This window comes from Camelus bactrianus, chromosome 6 (genome assembly GCF_048773025.1).
Source record: "Camelus bactrianus isolate YW-2024 breed Bactrian camel chromosome 6, ASM4877302v1, whole genome shotgun sequence".
Lineage (NCBI taxonomy): Eukaryota > Metazoa > Chordata > Mammalia > Artiodactyla > Camelidae > Camelus > Camelus bactrianus.
The window spans coordinates 25,212,038-25,236,657 of record NC_133544.1 but is presented as its reverse complement, the minus strand read 5'-3'; the positions used below and the strand labels follow the sequence as shown (position 1 = coordinate 25,236,657).

At 35.8% G+C, this 24,620-nt stretch overlaps 1 protein-coding gene across 9 annotated transcripts in view; it reads left to right on the top strand.

Annotated features, from left to right (window-relative positions):
- Positions 1-24,620, top strand: part of LIN52 (lin-52 DREAM MuvB core complex component) — a 118,846-nt gene that overhangs the window by 47,992 nt on the left and 46,234 nt on the right. Inside the window, exon 6 of one of the 9 annotated variants that reach the window (XM_074365272.1) lies at positions 14,627-24,609. The exons of 7 other annotated variants lie outside the window; for them this stretch is intronic. In XM_074365272.1, coding sequence (XP_074221373.1) covers positions 14,627-14,628 — 2 coding nt within the window. In that variant the 3' untranslated portion in view covers positions 14,629-24,609. Of the gene's footprint in view, positions 1-10,326; positions 10,565-14,626; positions 24,610-24,620 lie in introns of those variants that run through there. One more of the 9 variants, XM_074365270.1, reaches the window with a different exon arrangement.

Below are 24,620 nucleotides of genomic sequence, written 5' to 3'. Positions count from 1 at the left end.
CAATCCCCAGCACCTCCTCCAAATATAAATAAATAAACCCAATTACCTCCCCCTCATAAAAAAAAAAAAAGAGGGAAAAAATGGTGCTGGAAAAATGAAATATCTGCATGCAAAACCCCAAAATTAAACTCTCTACCTCATACCATATACAAATACTAATTCAAAATGAATTATAAACCTAACTGTAAGAGCTAAAACTGTAATACTCTTAGAAGAAAATATAGTCATAAATCTTTGTGGTCTTAGATTAGGCATTGTTTCTTAGATATGATACCAAAAGCACAAGCAGAAAAAGAGAATAATAAATTGGACTTCATCAAAATGTAAAACTTTTATCTTTCAAAGACACTATCAAGAAAGTAAAAAGACAACCCACAGAATGGAGAAAACTTTTGCAAGTCATTTCTGTATTGTTTGATAATGGGCTTATATCCAGAATATATAAAGAACAATTACAACTCAACAACAGAAAGACAGCCCCCTTTTTAAAGTGGGCAAAGGATTTGAATAGACACTTCTCCAAAGAAGATACACAGATGGCCAATAAGCAGATGCAGAGATGCGCAGCATCATTAATCATTGGGGAAATGCAAATCAAAACCATGAGATACTACTTCACACCACTAGGTGAGTGTAATAAAAAAGATGGACAGTAACAAGTATTGGGAAGGATCTGGAGAATTGGAATCCTTGTACACTATTGGTGGGAATGTAAAAATGGTGCAGCCATTATGGAAAACAGTATGGTGGTTCCTCAAAAAATTAAAAATAGAATTACTGTATGATCCAACTATTCCACTTCTGGGCATATACCTGAAAGAATTGAAAATGGGGACTAAAAGAGATATTTGTATACCCATGTTCACAGCAGCACTATTTGTAATTGCCAAAAAGTGGAAACAACCCAGGTGTCTATTGATAGATGGATGGATAAACAAAATGTGGTGTATTCATGCAGTGGAATATTATTCAGCCTTAAAAAGGAAGGAAAATTTGACACAAGCTGTAACAGAGGAGTTTGAGGATACGCTAAGTGAAATGTGAGTCACAAAAAGCCAAATACTGTATGATTCCACTTATATGAGGTGCCTAGGGTAGTTAAATTCATGGAGAGAGAAAGCAGGGGCTGGGGCAGGGGAGAATGGGGAGTTATTATTTATTGGGTACAGAGTTTCAGTTTTGCAAGATGGAAGGAGGTAAGGACATTGGTTGCACAACAGTATGAATATGCTTAATGCCACTGAAATGTACACTTAAAAATGGTTAGGATGGTGTGTATTTTACCACAATGTAAGAGGACATAGATTTTATGGTATATAAATTATAGATCAATTTTAAAATAAATTATATAAGAAAAAGAAGAAAACAAATGAAACCAGTCTAGGAAACCCAAAAGTATTTGAAGAAGTCCATTTTAGGCCTGCTTCTATGTAAAGGCTCATTTTTGATGTACAGTTGACCCTTGAACAACACAGGGGTTTTTTTGGTTACTTTTTAATTCTTATTTTTTATTGAAGTGTAGTATATTTACAATGTTAGTTTCAGGTATACAGCAAAGCAATTCAGTTATACATATACATACATATGTATATATTTTCAGATTCTTTTCTATTACAGCTTATTATAAAAACTTGAATACAATTCCCTGTGCTATACAGTAGGTCCTTGTTTATCTGTTTTATATATAGTAATGTGTATCTGTTAATTGCACACTCCTAATCTGTCCCTCCACCACCTTTCCCCCCAGGTAACCACAGTTTGTTTTCTATATCTGTGAGTCTATTTCTGTAAACAACGCAGGTTTGAATTACACAGATCCACTTATATGTGAATTTCTTTTCCAATAAATACATACTGCTGTACTACACAACCCATAGTTGATTAAATGAAAATATGGAATGGTGGATACTGATGGCCAACTGTAGTTGTACAGTGATTTTCAATAGTGCAGGATGTCAGCGCCCCTAACCCCCACGTTGTTCAAGGGTCAGTGGTATACTGATTTTTTATTCCATTTCCTTTAATTCATGAATAAGTCCCTTCTACCTCTCCTCTTCTCTTTATTCTTTCCCAAAGTAGTTTTGGAATAATCTGATCATCCTTGGTACTTATTTTAACATCTGACCCTACGAAGGGTTCACATCTATTTCTTAAGGTTTAGATATTATAATAAATAAACTACGGCCAACTATGAAAAGCAGTGTCCTAGACCTTGGGTATCCAAAAAAAAAAAAAACCACAAACTCCTGGCAAGGCACTTATAATCTGATTAGTATGACAAAGCAAATATGTAAAAAGAGCACAGAAAAAGAGAGCTAGTTGAGTACCACAGGAGTTCAGAAATGAGAGATCATAGTGGACTGAAGGTGGTTTGGTAGAGTCCTTTAAAAAGTGGTATTTAAACTGGAGTGAAAAAAGTAAATACTCTATATTATCACTGGCAAATTGGTTTCCTTCTCACTCTAAGATTTCATGTAAAATGTAGCATTCCATGTAGCAGTTACTATTTGATTGACCTGCACAAATTCTTTTTTCTCATGGATATGATTTCCCTTGCTGGCAACCCAGTTTGCTAGTACAGTAAAAGGTATCGCTTGTTTGTCTATTTGTCCAGTAATTAAGTGCTTAGGGAGGCAGAGTGACCTTACATCATAATTTAGCCTCCAAGCCATGTAGCAGCCTCTCTGGGTTTATACTGTTAAGGCTATAAGTGGCAACAAAGATAAGAAAATAGGCACCATCAAGCATTTCTGGCATGGGGTGAATACGACCTGCACCTTGATGATGATTTTCACTATTTCTGCTTTCTATGCTGGATGGATTTACTACTCATTAGAATCTCAGAGATCCTTAATTTTAAAAATATAATGATTTTTTTTTAGTCTTCTACGTGTTAGTTGTTAACCTCCTTATGACATGCAGTGATGATTTCTGAATTTTCACTATTCATTAGGCACAACTCATTGTGGAAGCACTGAAACAGTTGGTTACTACTGCATCTAATACTTATTTAAATAAACAAGTAAGAGTCCTTTAAAAAGATTAGCCAGAACAGTTTTAAAAATTCACAGCAGCACTGATGTACATCAGCTCTGGCTTGGCAGACTGTGACCCAGGGCTGTGCAGTGTTTTATTACCCTCAGCTGCATAAGGGTACATCCTTATAGCACCACTTTTGTAGCAGATATTTTTATAACTCTACAAAATGATTAGACTGACGTAGAGCAATTCTCTAAATTCATAGGTATTAAAATATTCTGGCAGCTGTCTCCTTTTTGCCTTTAAGTTGAGACATCATGATGAGATAAGACTGTACCAGGCCTGATCGGTACATAAATGAAGTTAGGCATGGATTTCTCACATTATTGACAAGTGTCTTTGTGACTATAAATAGGAGAAATCTTGGAGGAGGGATTCCCATTATAGTAATTCCAATTCAATTCCAATAATATTCCTGTTTTTTTGTTTGTTTGTTTATTTTAAGAAGCCTCTTTACTTCAAAATACATTTCATGTAATCATAAGAAGGAAAAATGTCTCTGAATTCTAACTAAAACAACTTAGCTTGTGTGCAAAAACTCTACCATATCTTTATCTGTTTGAGATATTGATTAGGGTTTAGAGAGTGTTTTGGAGAACCTGGATGGAAGAATGCTGGTGATAAATTAGTATTGCGATATAGTGACATGGGAGACACTCTTCTCTTTCCAAAATAGGCTTCTGGCAACTCATGAACTCTGGCTCATAGTCCTCAAGAAGAAACCAAGAGTCTGGGAAGGTCTCAGGTTATGGTCTCAGCAACTGTCTGACCTCTCTTCCCCTAAGTACTCCCTGTGTAGTTCCAAGTGTCTCAAATGCTTCTGATAACAGTTTAAAATTGAAAGATTAGTGCTTGGCTGAGAAATATATGAGACTTTAAATAGAATGTGGCTATTCATACAACCATTTTGGAAAACTGTTAGGTAGTATCTACTAAGCTGATCGTACTTATAACCTATGACCTAATAATTCCAGTGGTAGATATATATCCTAGAAATAGAGTTGCAAACATTTGTACACCAAAAGACACATAGAAAATATTCAGAATGGCACTATTCATAATAGACCCAAACTAGAACAGTCTAAAAGTTCATTGATGGTAGAATGAGTAAATGAAATTATGGTATATTAATATAACAGAATACTGTATAACCATGAAAATGAACAAACCAATGCTACATGCAACAACATGCGTGAGTCTCTGGAACATAACCTCTGACAGATGAAACCAGACACAAAAAAGTACATATTATACTACATCATTTGTATAAAATTCAAAAACAAGTAAAGCTAATCAATCTGTGGTGATGAAAATAGTAGTTGCATTGTGAGTATAGTGGTGGCTGGGAAGGGGCATAAGAAGGGGGTCTTCTAGGATGCTGGCAATGGTTCTCTATATAGATGTATGTGGTTGTTACACAGATGTGTTCATCTTGTGAAATTCCTCACATGTATACTTATGATTTGTGCTTTTTTTCTGTATATATGATATACTTTAAAGCGTTAATTAAAAAAAAAATTTTTATAGACAGTGACTGAGATAAACATTGAAACTAATTCACTCTAAAGTCTAATTGCCAGCCCGTCCTTAAATTGAAATGATAGCTCTTACAGCCTTTCTGGTTTCATATGGGATGCTGACGAAAGAAGGTTATCAAGCATTAGTAATTTTCCAGCCAGTTAAGAAAGAGAATGTTGAAGAGGAAGAGAATCAACCCCCTAGATTTCAAAATATTGCTTAGAGCAGGCTTGATATGTTGGATAAGAATAACAAGAATTGTTTTCTAGGGTATTTTTGTCATGAGTGGCTGTTGAATGTATACAACTTTTTGTGCCTTAAAAGTTTGCTTTTAGTGTAAACATCCTTCGTATTAACATTGTTGTTCTCAGAGAGTCATTAAATGAGGTTATCACTGTAATAAAAAGAGAATGGTGATGAATGTGATTCAGTAGATGGCAGTGTTCCCTTTGAAGTTTTTAGTTAAAATGTGGGTACGTGGGGGGGTAACTCTTAGCAACTTCTTTCAGTAGGACTGATAAAGGGTCACATGCTAGGACAAGCAGACCAGAAAGAACATTTTAATTTTTTTTTCCATTTGTTCTTTCATATTATTACTATTTTGAATGAACCAACAAGATTTACAGTCCACAAATCCGGCGGACTTATTTTCCCACATAAAAATCCTAGAGTGATAGCCTGCAAGAGGAAGTTTGTTTAATGCAGTAATGCTTTAAGTGGGTGTTAATGGATAGAATATTCAGGAAGGATTTAAGTCATGTCTTTTTTTCCTTTTCTCTCTGGTATTTAGGAGTATGTATCTGTCAAGAGTGAGATAATAACAAACTGCTTTGGACAAAGATGTCAATGAAATTTATTGATGAGGAAGTTAGGTTGTACTTGAGCATGAATTAAAAGAAAAATTAAAGTGATTGACCACTCTTTTTGTTGGTAAATTTAATACAAATCAAATGCTATTTGAATAGTCTCTCTTTTCATATTGAAATTTCCTTAAAATGGTAGTGCCTGAAGAAAGCTTTAGGCTTCAGAAATCTTGTGGCATTGTAGGGGTTTTTGTTATAAGGAACTTGACATGGATTAGAGAATAATATGCCAGAGAAGTCAAGAGTTATCAGCCAGGGACAAAACACGCCTATCGTGCCGAATAGAAGACCAATGCAGTTGGAATCAGAAGAACTATTCAAGCCCTGACTTTACTCATTATTAACTATTGACCTTGGGTGAATCACTTAACCTGCCTAATTTTTCTTTTTCTCATCTGTGAAATATTAGGTGACAAATACCTGCTTTGCCTTCCGTATAGGGGTGTTGAGTGGATCAGATAGGAGCATTGTCTTCAAGGGTGCTGTGTTAATGGATTTGACAGATGGACTCTGTTATTTTTGTTTTGTTTTGTTTTTATTGAAGTATAGTCAGTCTACAACATTGTGTCAATTTCTGGTGTACAGCACATTGCTTCAGTCATACATGCATATGCATATATTCATTTACATATTCCTTTTCACCAGAAGCTACTATAAGATATCGAATACAGTTCCCTGTGCTATACAGTATAAACTTGTTTATCTATGACTCTATGTTGTTTTTATACTGTTTAATTAACTTTTTGTTTCCTCAGGTTTTCTGCCTATAGTCATCAGCTACCTGCTGAGAAACATTGTTAAACATAGTTTCAACAGCCATAATTATATAAGTACCTACTAATAGGTACTGTGCTAAGTGCTTTAAGGGCATAGTTTCTAAAGCCTCAAAACTGCACTTGAGTAAGTTGGACCATTGACTGCATTTTATAGTTCACAAAGGTCTGGCTGGCCTAGCCCAGGAGCTGTGACTCAAATCTTCTGACCCTATAGCAGTTTCTTATAATATGTTATTGCTATTCCTGCCATGATGCATTTCATTTTTCACTATTCCACAGCTAGTGTTGTAGAAGCCAGAGCCATACATAGTATTTTTATGTATTGGGCAGTTCAAATAAAGACATTGAGTCTTCAAAGCAAATGTTATTATGTTTTACTTTGAAATTATTAACAGAATTCTAATGCATGCAGTTATTTATTTGAGAGTGGGGAGAGTTGGTGCTCCTGACTTCACTCTGTGTTTCCTCTTTAACCAGAGCACATGCAAGTTGTTTCTTGGTGATTCAGACTCAAGGAGAGGAATAGTCATTAACACAATCTAAAGAGTGTTAATATTGGTTTGAGGACATATTGATTTTCTTTACAAATACTCCTCTCAATTATATTTTATTTTAACATTACAACTGGTTTACCTTTTTTCTTTTTTGTATATATTTATGTGTGTGTGTGTATTTTAGGGGTTCCCATTTATTGTAATTACAACAGTCATTAACATGCATGGAGATGACATTTTCTGAAGAATACATTTAAAACTGATAAGTCAATAAATACTAATAACTAAATATATTTTTGCTATTTTTGTCAGGTAGAAACAAAGATATATGAAATTTTTCATTTACTAATGTTTCAGTATTTTTTAAATGTTAATGAAAAATGATTTTTCAAAAGTATATCTCTAACTTTCTCTTGTAAAAATATAAAAATTACTTATTCATGTTTTGGCCACTTTCTAGTTTAGTCTGTAAATCGTCACTTTCTGCTTTTTAAATTAATTTTTAATTTTAGAACAGTTTATAGACATTCACAGGAAGATTATGAAAGAGAGTTACCATATAACCCACACCTAGTTTCCCCTATTATTATGATTATGATACATTTGTTTTAATTAGTGGACTTTACTTTTTTTTTTCCTTTTCACTTTTTTTCCATACTTTATTTAGATTGCCCTAGTTTTCCCCTAATGTTCTTTTTCTGCTCCAGGGTCCCCTCCAGGATAGCATAATTACATTTAGTGGTCATATCTTCTCACAGTCTCCTCTTGGCTATGAGTTTCTCAGACTTTTGGTTGTTGATGACCTTAACAGTTAAAAGAGTACTGGTCAGGTACATTGTAGAATGTTCCTCAATTGGGATTTGATGTTTTTCTCACAATTATGGTTTGTCTTTCACTTCATACAGTAGGTTATGTGCAGGGAAGGCTGCTCTTAATCATAGTGAACTATATGAGGAAGACAGATTAGGATTTGAAAATACTGGCTGTGGATAACCCATACAAAGATAGCATTAACAGCATTCTTTGTGGCATTGAAACATTGGCTACATTAAAAAAATTTTTTTATATGTTATTATTTTTCAGAAGAAGCCAGTCCTAATTCTAGCTGGAAGCAAGAGTCTAGGTTATGTGATCTGCTCATGTCTCTAAAACAGTGTCTTTTTCTCATTGCACCTATTGGGGCAGTTAGCGTGGGTTTTAATGCTACTCTTAAGAGCTTTATTTAATTTGTATTGGCCTTTTAATTAGTAATGGGCAATTTTGGATGAATTATTATTGATTGGAATTTTAAAAATTACACACAAAGCTGTTTTGTCACTGCAGCCTAGAACACTGTAAGATTAAAACGGGGTCTGGTTTAGTTACTAATCTAAAATGAATGCTCGAAAAGTATTTTAGTGGTTTTGGTTTGTATTCCAGTCTGGTGCTGGTTTTAACTCTGCTAAGAATGATTGTCTTTTAACTCACTGAGGGCCTCAATTCTACTCCATTAAGCGCCACTTTTCTGCCAATCAAAAAGCAGCATCCCCGAGACTGATTTTTGTTACAGTGGATAGTAATGGCTGCCTAGTGACAACATTTCAAACTCTTTTATGTAAACAGAAAGCAATCAAATAAGTACTAATCCAAGGATTATGTGGACCCAAATCCCATGGTCAAGAGAAGATTTTCTGCAGTGTATGTCCCTGGCTGTGTGCCTTCTGGTGGCAGCAGCCCCTCTTCTTCCTGGAAAGCTTGTCTGCTGCTTGTGCTGCCTGTTAGATTGCAGTATGCTAAGACCACAGCACCCCTGCAGCTCCTGAAAGGAATTCAAAAAGACACTTACATTTCCATAAATAAATTAGGAATTCAGTGGTTTCTTCGGGCTAATCAGGGCAGGCTGATAAACCTTGCTTGCTGTTTAATAAATGAATTGTGACTGATTACCTATTAATATGGACGCCTCAGGAATTCACCCAGGGGGAAGCAGAGCAGTGAAATAGAGAGGGGCATGGCCCCTTGGGAAATCAGGGCTTCATGTTTGCAGCTTAAATATCTCTGTGAAGTATCAATAAGGAGGTAATTGAATTTTGAACACAAACATGAGCGCCGGATGGATGAAAGGGGGAGGGGGGATCTGATCATCTCTTTTCTGCCCCTTCATTCTCCCCTCCCCTTTTCCTTAGAGACCACTCTAGTAAAGATAGATGCTAAATCCATTAAATAAAGATTAGACCCTGTCGTAGTAGAAAATGGCAGCTTAGCTAGATCCCTGGGCAAATTGGGGCCTTTTGCAATACAGAAAATTAAAATATACATTTTTAACAAGTGTGCTATCTTCCTAGCAATAATGCTGGACTAGCTTGTGGGTTTGCTCCTCCTTCAGATTGGATTTTGTTTGGGCAGATCACTTTCTCTTGTATTAATGCCAATCTTTTCTGTATTCCTGGAGCAGAAGGGGCTGGGTTTATTTATTTATTTTTAAAGCTTCTGTTGAGGCCTTTCCTCTAGCATCCTGCTTGCTTGTAATCAGAGAAGTGGGAAGGAGATTAGTGTCCCATGAATTGACGGTAGATAAATGTTCCCTCCCCTTAACTGGTGGGTCCAGAAGAGCCCAATCGCTTGTATTTCAGGGATGATTGGAGACTGTACAGCCAAGCAAGAAAAGGGCTTACAGACTGAAATAAACATTGATGTTTTAGATGCAATTTTACTTGGCTTTATTTCCTCTAGATAAGGTTATTGATTTGCTTTGTCCTCCTGTTTTAAGCCAGATAAAGTCATATTAATGTAGAAAAAGAAGAATTGGCATCATTTGGTTACAGATCATAATACTTTACCCCTTTTGAACAATAACAAAAAACAAGCATTAAGCCCTAAATACTGTTGTTTCTTTATGTGAACACCCAGGATTGGCTTTTTGGACTAACCCTTGTTTATACGTCAATCTACAGTTCTGATAACCCTTTCCCAAGACGTCAGTCAATTAACAAGTATTAATTGAGCATCTGTTAGATGTGTGGCCTTGTTACTTGCCATGGCCAATGGTGAAAAAAGTCTATCCTCTGCTACCGCAGATACTTATTAAAAAACAAACCTAATTATGTCATACTTCTACTTATTAAAGTTCTTCGGCTCCTTGGGTTCTATAAGATAAAATTCGCATTCCTCAGGCCTTCACCAAAGGACTTTCCTAATGTTGAGCTAGCCTTTCCCTTTCTCTCTGATTTTATCTGGAAAACTTCTGCTTATCCTTCAAGGCTGTTTCAAATCCCACCCTCTCCTTGTAATGTCTCCCTATTCCTCCAGGCGGAGTTAAATTTTTGTTATCACTCAGTGTGAGTTCTGTACTTTGAGGATTTCCCATGGAAAAAAAAGTGTAAAACTTCTTAGTCTCAGAATTTTGTGCATCATTTACCAGATGGTTTTGCAAATGTTCCCAATTCGTTGTTTCAACTTCAGAGGTATCTTGATGATCAAACTAAGAAGCTTGATTATACGTATGAGCCACGGTGTTGTCTGAAGGCTGTGTGGCCACTGAAAAACAGTAAGCAGGGAGGTGACATTGACTGACCTCTTAGGAAGAGCACCCTGACAGTTGAGAACAGGGGCTGTTGACTTGTTTGTCACTGTATTTCTCTCTCTCTCTCTTTTTAGTGTCTGGCACATTACAGGTGGACCACTGGTGGACCGCTAGAGGCAGAGAGACCAGTTTTAGAAGATGTAGTGATGTCAGAGTTACAAATGACTGTCAGTTTCTAATTTGAGTAGTTTTTAATTTTATTAACCAGAATAGAGAATGTAAGAAAAAGTACTGCTTGTCTGGAAGATACTCCTTTTCTTTTTTTTTTCTTTTTCTTTTTTTTATAATAACATAAAAGAGTTTATGGGTTTTTAAAATTTTTTATTGATTTATAATCATTTTACAATGTTGTATCAAATTCCAGTGTAGAGCACAATTTTTCAGTTATACATGAACATATATATACTCATTGTCACATTTTTTTCTCAATGAGAGATACTCCTTTTCAACTTGTATCCTGTTTGCCTGTGGGAAATTCTAAGACATCACTTTAACTTAGCTACATATGGGCTTAATAAACAATTTAGGTATGTGCAAATTAACATGTATACACTCCTTCAGATCCTGATAGGTATGGTCCATCAAATTCTTGTTTTTTATTAACATTCACAGCTAACATATCCTGGTATGTGTGTGGCGCTGTGCCCAGATCCTTAGCCATATCCTGGTTCCACTCCTGTGGGGGCTTAGCTACTGTTATTATTCTCATTGTACGGATGGAGAAAAAAGGGATCACTTGCCCAAGGTATTGAATGACAGAGCTGGGACTAGAACTCAGGCCTGTGTGGTTCCAAAGCCTCTGCTCCTAAACTTGCTTACTGAGCGTGGCCTAAGTCCCCTGACCATGACAACTGAGGAAGTTGTTCCTGGCCCTTGTTGCTCTCCTGAGGCCTGCTTAGCGCTGCCATGTAGTCACTTAAGGTCAGTGCTTGTCTTCCCCTTATGCAGCTAACTACTAGAACGAAGCATGAAGCACAGGATAGCTGTCTGGGTATGGGTGGGGAAGGAGCTTAATCCAGCCCTTTCCTAGCTAAATTGTGACTTGCTAGCATTTTTAGAGCCCTGAATTTCTTAAGGAAAAACGCCAGGACCCCTTTGGACTGGATGAAGGCAATTTGAGGACAAGCCCCAGACTGTCTTCTGTCTCATAGCAAGAAATTACCGTTGAAAATTCATTCCCTTAAGAAGGAGCACACACAGGGACTAGAACAAACTCCAGACTTAGCTTAAATGTCAGTTTTTTTGGAAGGCTACACCTGACCCCTAGACTAGATAATTCCTACCTTCACTCCCTTCCCCTGACGTATGCTCGTCCAGCACCGTCTACTTCCTCCTCTCCTAAATCAGTATTGCAATTACTTGTTAAAGTGTCTGCTTTGTTCTCCACTGGGTCCTCAGTGTCCGACACACATGTAGGTGCTCAGAAGATGCAGAAGAGGGAAGAGGCCAGATAACTTCTGGGTTTAGGCAATCTCTTTATTGAGGCATAAGTGATATCTTTATCTCCAAAAATTCAAGTTTGGCTGTTGGTGTTACTGCAGCTTTTGCTTGTCCTGTTTTGTCTCTGCTTCTATGTGTTTGTAAATGTACAAATCCACATGAAAAGGAAATTCTAGCATTAACTCAACCACTGTATGATGTAGCTGTACAAAGGATTATTTAGAGACCCACACACTTTTCTCTCTCGGAGTTTATAATCTCTATAGGCTGAAAGGAATTAGGTCCCCAGAGGTGGCTGCTCTTCTTAGATAACCCAGATGAAAACCTTTGATTTTTCCCTGTCAACTTTATGTAGTCTATATGTATATGGGGGTCTTGAGATCACTAGGTAAAATTTACTTTTTACATTAATTATTCATAGTAAAAAGAAAGAGAGTTTACCTTTTTTACGTCTTTCTTACTTTTCTAAATCTTTTATACTTTAGACCATACTGGTTTTCACAAATCCCTTCTAGCTAATGTCTACTAAACAGTAATTACCTTACCCTTTACTTTCCCAAGCACTAATGGAAATACTGGATTATAACCAATCTAATACTGTCTGGACATTCTACCAGACACTTTCCTCAGGTGATTTAAGGCAGTTTATAATCACTTCTTGCAGTCTTGAGGCCAGTTTTCAATTCATGAGACTCATATATCCTGGCTAGTTTTAATTAATTTTGCAAGGAAGATGCCAGGAGAAGCAGTATTAAAAGCTTTCTTATAATCAGGTTCTTTCATCTATTGGGTTCTTGTCAGCCACTAATCTTGTAATTTTATCACAGCAAAATCCGAAAGTTTCTCTGCAATAGTTTATTCTTTACTCTTTTTCTTTAGTACTTAGTACTCATGTGGGTTTGAGTAACCTTTTATTTGTGGTTGTCTTATTCAGAATTGATGTTGGGAAATTTCTCTAGATTTATAACAGCAATTGCTAGAATTCATTTTTTAATGGTAGGACTAGGGAATCAGCTTTACTTGTTATCACATGTGTTCGGTGTATCACATGTGTTTGGTCTTTTGTGGTGATTGTATCAGCCAGAATCCAGTCAGGGGTAATTTGGAACAGGGAAATTTTTAAATAGAGAATTAACTAAATGAAATGTGATTAACTTATAACAGAGTTTTTAAAAAAAAAAAAAAGACTGAGGTGAACTGCAGAAAGCTGCTACCCACCATCACTCCCCCCACTCCCCCGACAGGAGACTTAACTACAGAGGGACTTAGAAACTTAGAGAGATCTTCACAAGGGAGAGACCCAGCGCTCTGAAGAGAGGACATACTGCCTACTTCGAGAGGGTACTCTGCTGGTGAACTATAGGAGCAGCTGCCCATGGGGTGGTGAAGAATTGCAGCCGGAGGGGAGGGGGGCACTGAACTGAGGGCAGCTGTTGGCAAGGTGAACATTTCTGGTACCCCCACGTGCCAACCTGGTGCTTGTCACTGCACCGAAAAACCATGCATTGTAAGAATGAAGAAAAATCCCTTCTTCCTGCTTTAGCCTTACAGTCCCCCATCAGTGCCCTCTCTGTTGGCAAGTTAACATCGAGCCACTTGACAGAGGAAAAATGTAGCCTACTACAGGGTCCAGTGCCAGTACCACAAAGCAGGGCAGAGAAGGGGAGTTAGGAGCTGAGAGGCAATAAATAAATAACTAGCATAGGGAGTAAAAACTTTGTGAAAAGTTAAATCTTACAAAGTAAATAATTTCACTTTGCATAGTTTTTGTTTCATTTTGTTAATGCATGTTTATTTCTCTCAAAGCAGGGTACTCCTGTAACCTTCGCAGTTGCCTGGGTAGCATTCACCACCTAGCATTCACCATCTAAGCCAATGTTTGACTTAGCTGTAACTGCCCCTCAAAATTCTGTTGGCTACCTTTCACCAGGGGTTTAATAAATACTATGTAATCAATAGATTTTAACAAATTTTCAAAATTAAAAAAAAGTCTGATAGTAATTGGAAGACAAAGCATGAATGTGAATAGAAGGTGGCTCTCCCAACCTCTTAACCTCATTAAATTCTCCTGATTTCTTTTCTAACCATTTCATTTTTCTTGAACTGGTATTATTCTCTCCCAATTATTTTTAGCCACATTGAGCCCTCCTGTTCCTGACTTCCTTTAGCACCCAATTGTTATAGATGCTTGTCTTCTCAATTTTAAGAGCCTTGCTGTCTGGGGCCATGATTTATACTACTGTTGTATATTACAGAACAGTATTGTCTAAATGTCTGTTGAATAGATGGAATCATATTTACAGAATGAGAAGTAGAAACATAGTCTTCAAAGCAATCAGAGAACAGATAGGTATTTACACGTTTTTTCCTTCACTGCTACTTTTTCAGAAGCTATCCAGTCTCTTGCTCTTTAGAAAGGCTATAACTAACATTAGGAATGTAAAGACAAAGCCAAGGTAGGAGTGGGGAGCATGACAGAATAGTTAGTCATGGAGAAAGCTGGAAGTATCTGTTAGTGGAAAATAAACTGGGGAAGAGAATGCTTACAGGTTGATGATGGTTTTAATGCACACATTTGCTTTCCCTTACCAATCCCTACTAAAACAAGTTTTGTTTTTTTTTTTTAAAAAGATAAAAGTCCTCAAGGAGAAAATAGGAAAAAGGTCAACAACAGCAAAATTTTGGAAGCTGGTAGGCATGTGAATTTAGGAGACCTAAGAAAAAACAATACTAAAGTGAGGAAAGCCAAAAATCTGGATAATGGGAATTCCAGAGAGAAAAAGGGAAACAGAATGGAAATCATAAATTAAGTACTTCAAAAAAAAACTTCCCAAAATTGAAGGAAATACATTTCCAGTCTGAAAAGTCCTGACAGGTACCACCAAAACACATGAAAATAGACCTAATCCTAGGCACATCATTTCATGATTTCAGAACTCTGAGGAAAAAGAGAAAATCCTGGGAGCTTCTAGAGAAGACAAAAAGCAAATTTCATACAAAGGATGGAAATCAGAATGTCTTCAACATTGGAGACCATTGGAACAATATCTTCAAACTAATGAGGGAAAATTATTTTCAATTTAGAATGCCAAATCAAGTGAAGATGAAATGAAGACATTTTTAGACATGGAAGATCTCAAAAAGTCGGCCTCCCATAAACTCTCTTGTACTAGCAGAAGTCATGCATCATCAGGTGAGGGAATAAGCTAAGAAAGATGAAATGGGATACAGAGCACAAGTGAGAGAGGAGGAATCCAGGGTGATTACTGTGCACAGATGACAGACCATCTTGGAGACTTCTTCAGGAAGATGAAATTGATAAATTACAAGATACATCTCAATATCTTAAGATTTAGACAACAGGTAGATATAGACTCTATGGCTGACTTAGAAATAAATACACAGAAAACTAAGCAACCTAAAAAACTCAGAAAAAATAAAAAAAAATATGCAAGGAAGGAAAGGTAATCATAGTTTATTACATGGCTTAGCTGTAAATAGTGTATATAATCATACTAATGTAAAAAGTGGATATTGATCTAGGTGAAGTTATAATATATAATGCTGAGAAGATAAGAGATGGGATGCTTGCATATGTATTGTGAGGAATTAAGGCAGAGGGATGGGAAAAGGAGCTAACTCATCACTTTCTACATTGGGGGAAGTCAAGAGATAATGCCTCAAATTGAAACATCGAAAAATAGTAATACAAGCATATTATTTAGTCACTTGGAGATGTAGAGGGATATAAAATAATCAGCTAAACAGAGTGAGAATGGTTGCCACTGAGAAGGACTTAAAGGTGAATTGCAGTTTTTCATAACAAACCTTATAGAATTATTTGATTTTTGAAACATGTTCATGAATGACTTTTAATTTTTTTAAAAAATTTATTAAAAATAGATAAAATAGGTAGTAAAAAGACAGAGACTGGATGTTGTAACATTTAGAGAAGCAAAGTTAAATAATGTTTAATAGGAAAATAAATGGAAGCCAAAAGAATAAATATATGAATAGGACAAAAATAAAAGATGTATATATCTCTTTGTTGATGAAAAGGAAGCTAATTACTTGAAATGAAAATGTGATTGGTTACATACTTTCAGTTTTTATGGTGTAAAATCTGCATGCCCAAACTTCCTATAATCCAAAATAAGTGATTCACAGTTTTGGAGTTGGAAGCAACTATATTTCTACCCCATGATGAGAAGTAGAACCTGAAACACAAACCCTTAGCAGTATGTTGCTGACACGACTTGATTAAAGAATTTCATTCACTGCTTCCCATCTTTCCACCCTTGATATAAGTGGTACTTTTCTGAGTATTTTGTTGGATTACAGTACAATTGGGGAAAAAATTAAATTTAAATTTTATGCTAATTTCCACTATTAGAGTCTTCTAAATATTGATCTCTGGTAACTGGTAGGTTTTGGTGGATGGAATTTTACTTTTTAACATGACATTGAACTGTACATTTAACACTAGGTCTAGGTGATCTCTCTAGGGAGAATGGAATTGATGGATCCTTTTTCTGCCAGTCCCAGGTGGCCTGTCAGGAGAGCAGGTGTTGCTGGGATAGCTCATGCATTCAGGAGTCATAGTGCAAATCTGATCAAGGCGTGTATTCCCCAGACCACTCAGGCTAGTGTCTCTCATGGGGAAGAAGCCAACATTGGCGTCCTATGCTTTAAAAAAAAAATGAAAAAGGAAGAAAGAAAAACTAATTATCAACCTACAGCAAATGTCATTCAACTCAAATCCCTAAAGGATAAAGGCATAGGTGACAAATGTTCCTGGAGAGAGGGTTGAGCTGTCACTTGTCTTTTTAATGGATCGTCCATGTTTGGCTTTGGAATCACATGCTATTTCTCCTTATTGTGTGTTTCATCTGAAGAAATACTGAATATCTGTAAGTTAAAAAAAAACATAAATTTTATAAACCCCTTGGGTTTGAACAGAATCCTAGTGTCAAGAAAGATGATAAGGGGTTAGTTTTATTGCTCTTAAAGTATTCAGGGGACAACTGTCTATTGACTTAGTTGTCCCTAATACCTCACATATTTTTCCTTACTTTTGATTAGATTCATTACATCTCATTTGGTCTGAATAATTTGGATGACTAACCATGGGTATTTATCCATGTCCTATTCCAGAGGACAGAGTTAGGAACTACGCGGAGGAGTTAGAAAGAGGTTTATTTGTTTTGGTTTTGTTTGTTTGGGTTTTACCACAGTATTAAGGATGAACTTTCCAAATGTCCAGATTAAATGGACTCTCAAAAAATACCAAATTTTCCATCCCAGAGAACTCTTAGGCAGAACTCTGTGACCAGCACTAGAAAGTTACCAGATACTGTTTAAGATTAGGAGGGAGTTTTAAAATAGGTGATCTCTATTCTTTTCAACTGTTAAGAATTAAGGATTCTATTCTTTTTGCTTTCAACAGAAGATCTATAAAATAAACTAGTCTCCATGTTGAATTGTTCCATTTTTAAGTATTTCTGTCCTCCCTGTTGTAACAGTTGCTATTTATTAATAGGTGTAGCAATGCTATTTGTACCTGCCTTAAACTAGTAAATATTCTGATAGAAAAATTAATTAGTTTTTCAAACATGATTTAGAGTAAAAGGAAATATACTTCACTCAAAATCTGAATGACTTGGGTTAGGTAATAGGAAGAATTTCTGGACAGAGAGGGATGTTAAAATTTGAACAGAAATATAAAATTGCCTATTTTACTGACCCTTGAAAGTAAAACAGATGTTCATGTCTGGGATGTCTCATTGACTTAAGCCTTACCTCAGTGACTGATTCTAAAATATCTTCCTACATTCTCAGGATAATTTTTTTTCTCTCCTTTCAAGAGAAGTTCCTATTTTACCAGGAATACCTAGATTATCTTAAATGAACCTTCTTCTCTGCCTTTCTCTTAGTACCTATGTTCTTTATCTGTTTTCTCATCCTTTTTCCTAATTCCAAGAAGTATCCTTATCCAAGGATTGTCCCCTCTTTTCTCTGTATTCTAATTTCTATTTTCTGGTTGCTTTCTAAGGAACCTGCAACCTTTTTTATGTTTGTTTCCTCTCTCTCCAGCATCAGTAGTCTGATCTCCTCCAGCATCCAATTCAACATGTCCAGTGGTAGGAAATTCATTTCCACTGTTGGACAATTAAAGTTATCCCACAGAATTCTCCTCTTTCTCCTACTTCTCTTAATTTGTAACCATACAAATGTAGTTGTTACTTAAGATGTCAGAGGTAACATTTAAAAAGTGCAAATTTCTCTCATATATAAATAGTTCAGTGTATTTGAAGAAATCTATCATAGTACCCTTTTAATAAACTCATTCATGTAACCAATCATGTAATTCAATTGTTTTGCAGTTATTAATTGAGCTTATACTATGCCTTGCACACTATTAGATTCTAGGACCTTAAAAATAAGTAAGACATTTGTGAATAAGTCATCACCCAGTGAGAGACATACATGTAACAAATAAGTGTAAATGAAGTTTGTGTGTGGTTCATGGCTGACATAAAGAAGGGAATAATCAACTCTGCCTGAGTGAGGGTTTCAGGAAAGGCTTCGTAGAAGAGATACCTGAAACTCAGTCTTGAAGAGTACGTAAAAATTTGCCAGGTGGCTATATAGCAGTGTAGGAACACAGAAGAGGGGAAGAATGCAGAAAAAACTGTGGGCCAGTCTAAGTAATTTGAATCATATGCAGAAGCACAGAAGTGTGAATTCAGATGGTACATTTGAGGAAATGCTAGTTGTTCCTGTGTAGCTGGAGCACTGAGAGAATAGCAGGCGATAAAGTTGTCTGTTAGTAAGCTCCGTGAGTGACAGTACCTTTTCTGGCTTTTTCATCATTGTATCCACATGACCTAGCACATAATAAATGCTTAGTTAATATCTGATGAACAAAGAAATAAAGAGGCAGGCAGAGGCCTTGTAAATATGAAAAGGGATTTCAACATTGCTCTGAAGATTATTGGAAGTAATTGAAGATTTCTTTTTAATCCAGGGAGTAATATGGTTAGATTTAGCTGTAGAAAAATCGCTTTGGCTGTCATGTGGAGAGTGGTTTTGTAAGAGACTGGGAGATCAGTTAGGTTATCAGTAATAATCCAGAGATGAGATGGAGGGGACCTAAACTAAAGCAGTGGTGAGGCAGTAAGTGTGACTGACTTGGGATGTTTGAGTTAGAGAATCAACAAGATTTTGCAACCAATTTGAAGATGGGAGTGAAAGAGAAGGACCCAGCATGATCTTCCCAGGTTTCTAACATGGGTGACTTGGTAGATTTGCTCCCATTGCCTAGAATTGGAATATAGAAGATAAAGGAGGGTGGAAGGGGAAAGATAAAAGTAAATAAAACCAGTCTTTAACTTCCTGCTCTGGCAGTTTTGAGATTCAAGTTCTCTCTTTGGTTATAGATTCTGGTTCATCAACATTTTTCTTAAAATATGTCAATGAAAATTGAATACAGCACTCTAGTTGTGGACTGATCCTTGAGCAATCCAATATTGCTTCCTTTGAGCTGGAAACTGCTTCTAATAATAGTAACTAGGATTTTTGTGTGTTAGCACTTGCATCTCCCAGAGTTAGCTCATAATGAACTTGAAAATCAACTAAAACCCCAAGGTTTTCAGTTATCAAATCATGTGCACCCTCCTATCCTGTAGTTTTTAAAAATTAAATATCAGATTTTACATTTATCTAATAGCCTTTTCTAGCCTCATTACTCTTTGCACACTCCTCTGACTGGGAACCTGTACTTCCAGGCTGTATGCTTTCTTTTGAATCTTTAGCTGTGAGTATTTCTAAAGATTATATCTCATTTCTCTTCCCAAAGCACCACCCTATGTCTTTGTCCTTTTCATAAATGCCATCTGGAATGCCTTGGCCCCTCCTTCCCACTTGTCCACATCTCATTCACATTTGAGGCCCAATTCAAGCTTCATGCCGTGCATTTTCTAGTCCTTACTGGCTAGAGTACTTATTCTTTACTTGTATTATGGCCCTTATTATATTTGTCTTAATGGTGTTTAATTTAATGATTGTTTTGTTCTACTATAAACATTCTTATAATATATTCTCTGTTATCAAAATATAGTCCTTGAAGGAGAGAATCAAGGTTTTTTGTTATAGGTTATTTGCCTTGATAACTTAATAAGCTCTTGTAAAGTAAGTGAATGAGTACAGAACCTCATGAAATCTTTATCAGCTGTGTTTGTAAGGTTTTTATAGATTGCCCTGATAATTATATAATAGCTTAAAATTCCATCATACCTTTCAAATAGGACTTTCATTACGCTAGAAAGCGTCTTGCTGCCCTCTTGTGAAAAGCTTGGTGATACTGCCAATTAACAATGCTCAGAAAAGTTAAGTAATTTTCATCTAAATTCCACTAAGATCAGCCTTTTTTTACACTTTTAGAATTTTTATATCTTCTACAGATTCTCAAGCATAATTACTGGTGAGCATTTCTTCCCTTTTTGTGTATATCTCAGGTGAATATGAAACTGTGAAAGCAAATGCTGGGAAGATAAGTGAAACAACCGGAATACATGCATTGCTAATGGGACAGCCCCTCTGGGAAAGTTTGGCAATTTATTACAATGTTAGACATACATTTACCACATAACCTACCAATTCCACTCCTAATTTTTTTGCTCAAGATAAATAAAAACATACATCTGCATAAAGACTATACAAAATGTTTATGACAATTTTATTCATAAAAACCATTAGTTGGACACATCCCAAACATCTGTCAACCAGTGAATGAATAAACAAACAATTTGTGGTATACCCATGCAGTGGAATACTGCTCAGTGCTAAAAAGGAACAGGCTACTGATACAGGTAGCAGTATGGTTGGATATCAGTATGTTATGCTGAGGAGTACCTAGTATATGATATTCATATGAAATTCAAGAAAAGGCAGATCCAATCCATAGTGACAAAGTAGAATAGTGGTAACCTAGGACTAGGGTAATATTGGAGTTGATTGCAAAAGGGCACAAGGGAACAATTTGGGTTGATGGAAATATTCTATATCTTAATTATGATGGCAGTTACACAATTTTAGACATCTGTGAAAACTCGTTAAACTGTGATCGAAAATGGTGCAATTTATTGTATGTAAAATATATCAAGGCAGTTGCTTCTCAAAGATTTGAGATTTGGTTTAGATTTTAGGAGGAGGATTTTGGATTTTATAGGGAGGCACCACACATCTCTTGAAGGGACATGTTTCATAGAAACAGTACTTGAATACACTAATCTTTGTGTTGTCCTTAATGTGTTTCTGGGAAATTCTGCCATTAAATGAAAACGATTTTTATTAATTTATTAATTTATTTATTAGGGGAGGCACTGGAGATTGAACACAGGACCTTGTACATGCTAAGCATTCACTGAGCTAGACAACCCCTCCGATTTTTATTATTTTTAGTAGGAGAAACTATGATGCATCCATCCCAACCTAAGGTATCCAAACAAATTTCATAGGTAGAAAAATATATCAACTGACAAGGAAATTAAGTTTTAGTAATTAACAAATTGGAAGTAAATAAATACAGATTGTATAACAAACATAATGTAGTGAAACTTTATTGTGTTTATCAAAGGAAGAAGGGAGGGTGTGAGTGGGTGGTAGCTGTGGAATGTGAGAGAGTCGTTTTTTGAAAGGAGCATTCTTGCCGCACTTTTTTCTTCACTAATTTTTCAGCCTTTAGGGGGCTTAAATTATCTTACACTCAAACTGCACTTAAAAGTCAAGTCATAGCGTAAACATGAGAGCATTTTCAATCATGTGGAAGTTTTGAAGAATTTCTGTTGGTGTTTTCCCTTTATCCCTCTTGGTTGGTGTACATCCATAAAGCAAATGTTCAGAGTTCATTTAAACACGACACACAATACACATTTGGTCCACGTGGTGCTCTCTGATTGGAGAATGGTAGTGTTGAACACACTGCACCAATGTTGTAATAGCACCTTTTATAAAACCATTATATAAAAACAAAAGCCTATTGTATCTTATACACCAGAAACAATTAAAATATAACATGTTTTAAGAACATAACCTTCCCCATGGTACTTAAGGGTTTAAACACAAAAATTTTGCGAAATCTTTATGGAAAAAACTGTAAACTCTATTGACAGACATTAAAGAAAATCTAAGTAATTGTCACAAATTAGAAAGAAAACAAAAGCCATTATACAAAAAAAAAACTTTTTAAAAAATGTTATCTAAAAGGTAACGAACAGTCATTGTGGGAGTGAAGTTTCTATTTACATAGACCTGGAATTTGGAAAGTGAATTTAGATTCAGTATTCTAGTGTGTCTTTCATTTTAATTCTTAAAACAAACTACATTTCTTGGGAAGTTTATACCTGGAATGTTTGAAATACAGAATGCTGTTTCTTCTCCCTGGAAAGCTTTGTCCATTTCCTTAAGCCCTTTTTCTGTGCTCCTGTCACATTCCTCTATTACAGCCACTATCAAATTATATTATAAATGAGACATATATCTCTAGTCTGTGAGCTCCCTTAGGTCAGGGACTGTGGGGTGATAACTGTAGTTAAGAGCACAGGCTCTGGAGTTAAGGCCACCTGGGTTCTAATCCTGCCTCCACCACTTATTAGCTGTATAAACTTGAGCGAATGATGGAACCTCTCTGCCTCATTTGTAAAATGCGGATGATAAATGATACCTGTCTATAGTGTGTTGTGAGGATTTTAAATGATAACGTGTTAAGTGCTTTGAATAGTACACATAATCACCATTCAGAAATGTTAGCATTGTGATTCTTAGCCATTCAGCAGCAGGCTCTTCCCTGGGTGTGCTCTAAATTTTGAACAATGTGTAATGGATGTGTTAACATTACAGTGATACCAGTTAGGTGGAATTTAGGACTGAGCAGTTTTTATGTAATGTGTGGAGCAGGGTTCAGTTTCTTTTGAGTAAGAGGTGAGAAGCATAATGTCAAATCAGCACCAAGGAAAGATGGCACTAATTAGTGTAGTTGAGAACTTTGCTTCACAAGTATATCAAGAACGTAAGAATGTGTTCAAATCAGATAGCGATCCTACTCAAATAGCCACACAGGGCTGAAGGACAACCAAGTAACTAGTGACAGTTGTGGAGGCTCTTATGGCACCTGTGAGAAATTATACCATATGAATAACTGTGTTAACTTGCATAGTGATTTTCTGAACCTTTTAGTCTCTTCAAAATGTGAATGCAAAATCACATCCTATATGAAGTTGTGTTCAATAAACACGTGTTGAATGAACCAGTTTTTTAAAAAGAAAACTGTCAGTGTTGTTCTTCTTAGTATCTTCAAAGCACAGCACAATAGTGAGCACATGGAAAGTCAACAATTAAATGGTTTTGTGTAAATGAAGTTACCTACATTGCTCGTGATCTGAGTTGGGATTGCTAATTCAATTATTACGTTTAACCAATTATATACATGTACTGAGGATTACTTAGTTTTCATAGCAACTTTAATCTTTTATTTCATAGATTTTGATATGTTTAAATATATAGCTTTAAGTGTTTTTGCATTAGTACATTTGCATTAGTCTAATCTACTTCTATTAAATTTAATTGCATTCTGACTTCCTGGGATGAATATTTAGTCATTAAACAAAAGGAACATTTCTCATGTAATTATTCATAGTGACTAAATGATCTAAGTACTATAATTACTTTAATTCAGAATATAGTATCTTTGCTTTCAAAATGTATATCATAAATACAAATTCTGGTATTAATCTGAATTTAAACAATTGAATTTATGAAGTGTATTTTCTCTTGAAGCATATTGGCAGTAATATCCGAACACCCAGATTTTTTATCAGGAACATTGATTGGTTAGATTTTCAGTTTTTTAGCAAGAACAAAGCCAGAAGGGGAGGGCTGTTTTTTCTTTGTGCCTCAGGATAGAGATAAGAACTGGATGCCTGTGCTTTTAATGGAGAAACCCAGATTCTGTTACCTTGGATCTTCCCTGTGTGAAGTCTCTTTATCAAGGGTTTTATTTGAGTCCAATGGGCTTTTTTATACTTCTGCATTTAATTTTTGCACATCTCTACACATCACTCATTTTTATAAAAACAGCATTATTGAGATATTTACACATACTATAAAATTCACCCATTTAAAGTATACAGTGAATTTTTAGTATATTCACAGAAATATGCAATTGCCATGACTGTCCAATTTTAGAATATTTTATCACCCCAAAAAGAAACCCCATGCTCATTAGCAGTCTCCCATTCCCCTGACTCCATTCCCCTCTCCAACCAACCTTAAGTAATCACTGACCTACTTTTTGTCCCTATGTATTTCATTCCTTTTTATTGCCAAATAATATTCCATTATATGGATATACCATATTATTCATCAGTTGATGGACATTTGAGTATTTCTACCTTTTGGCTATTAGGAAAATGCTGCTGTGAAGATTCGTGTAGAAGTTTTTGTGTCATGATCATTAAGCTTTCTTTTGATGTTAGGGTGTATTTGTATATTATAAGTTTTGTGGTAGAATACCTTGGATATAGTTTTAACTTAGTATCAATGCAATATATATTACCCAATGATCTAAATACATTTTGCTAAACTAATAGATAACTTAAGCATTTATTAGTCTCCCCTTTGTCTTTTTGAGTCACTCAGAAACTGACTGGATAAGCAAAAACACAACCCTTTTTGCTTTCTTCACTCTCAGAGTTGGATTCCATTTCAAAGGACTCTACAGTTTGATATTTCATATCTTGAGCTAGAATGGAAAAGAATGGCTTATTGTGAATCTATTTACAGTTGACTGGCTATCATGGCTGAATGACAACTGTGGGTCATATCCTCGGTTTTGTTGTTATTTTTAATCTCAGTCAAATATTCTTGTTTT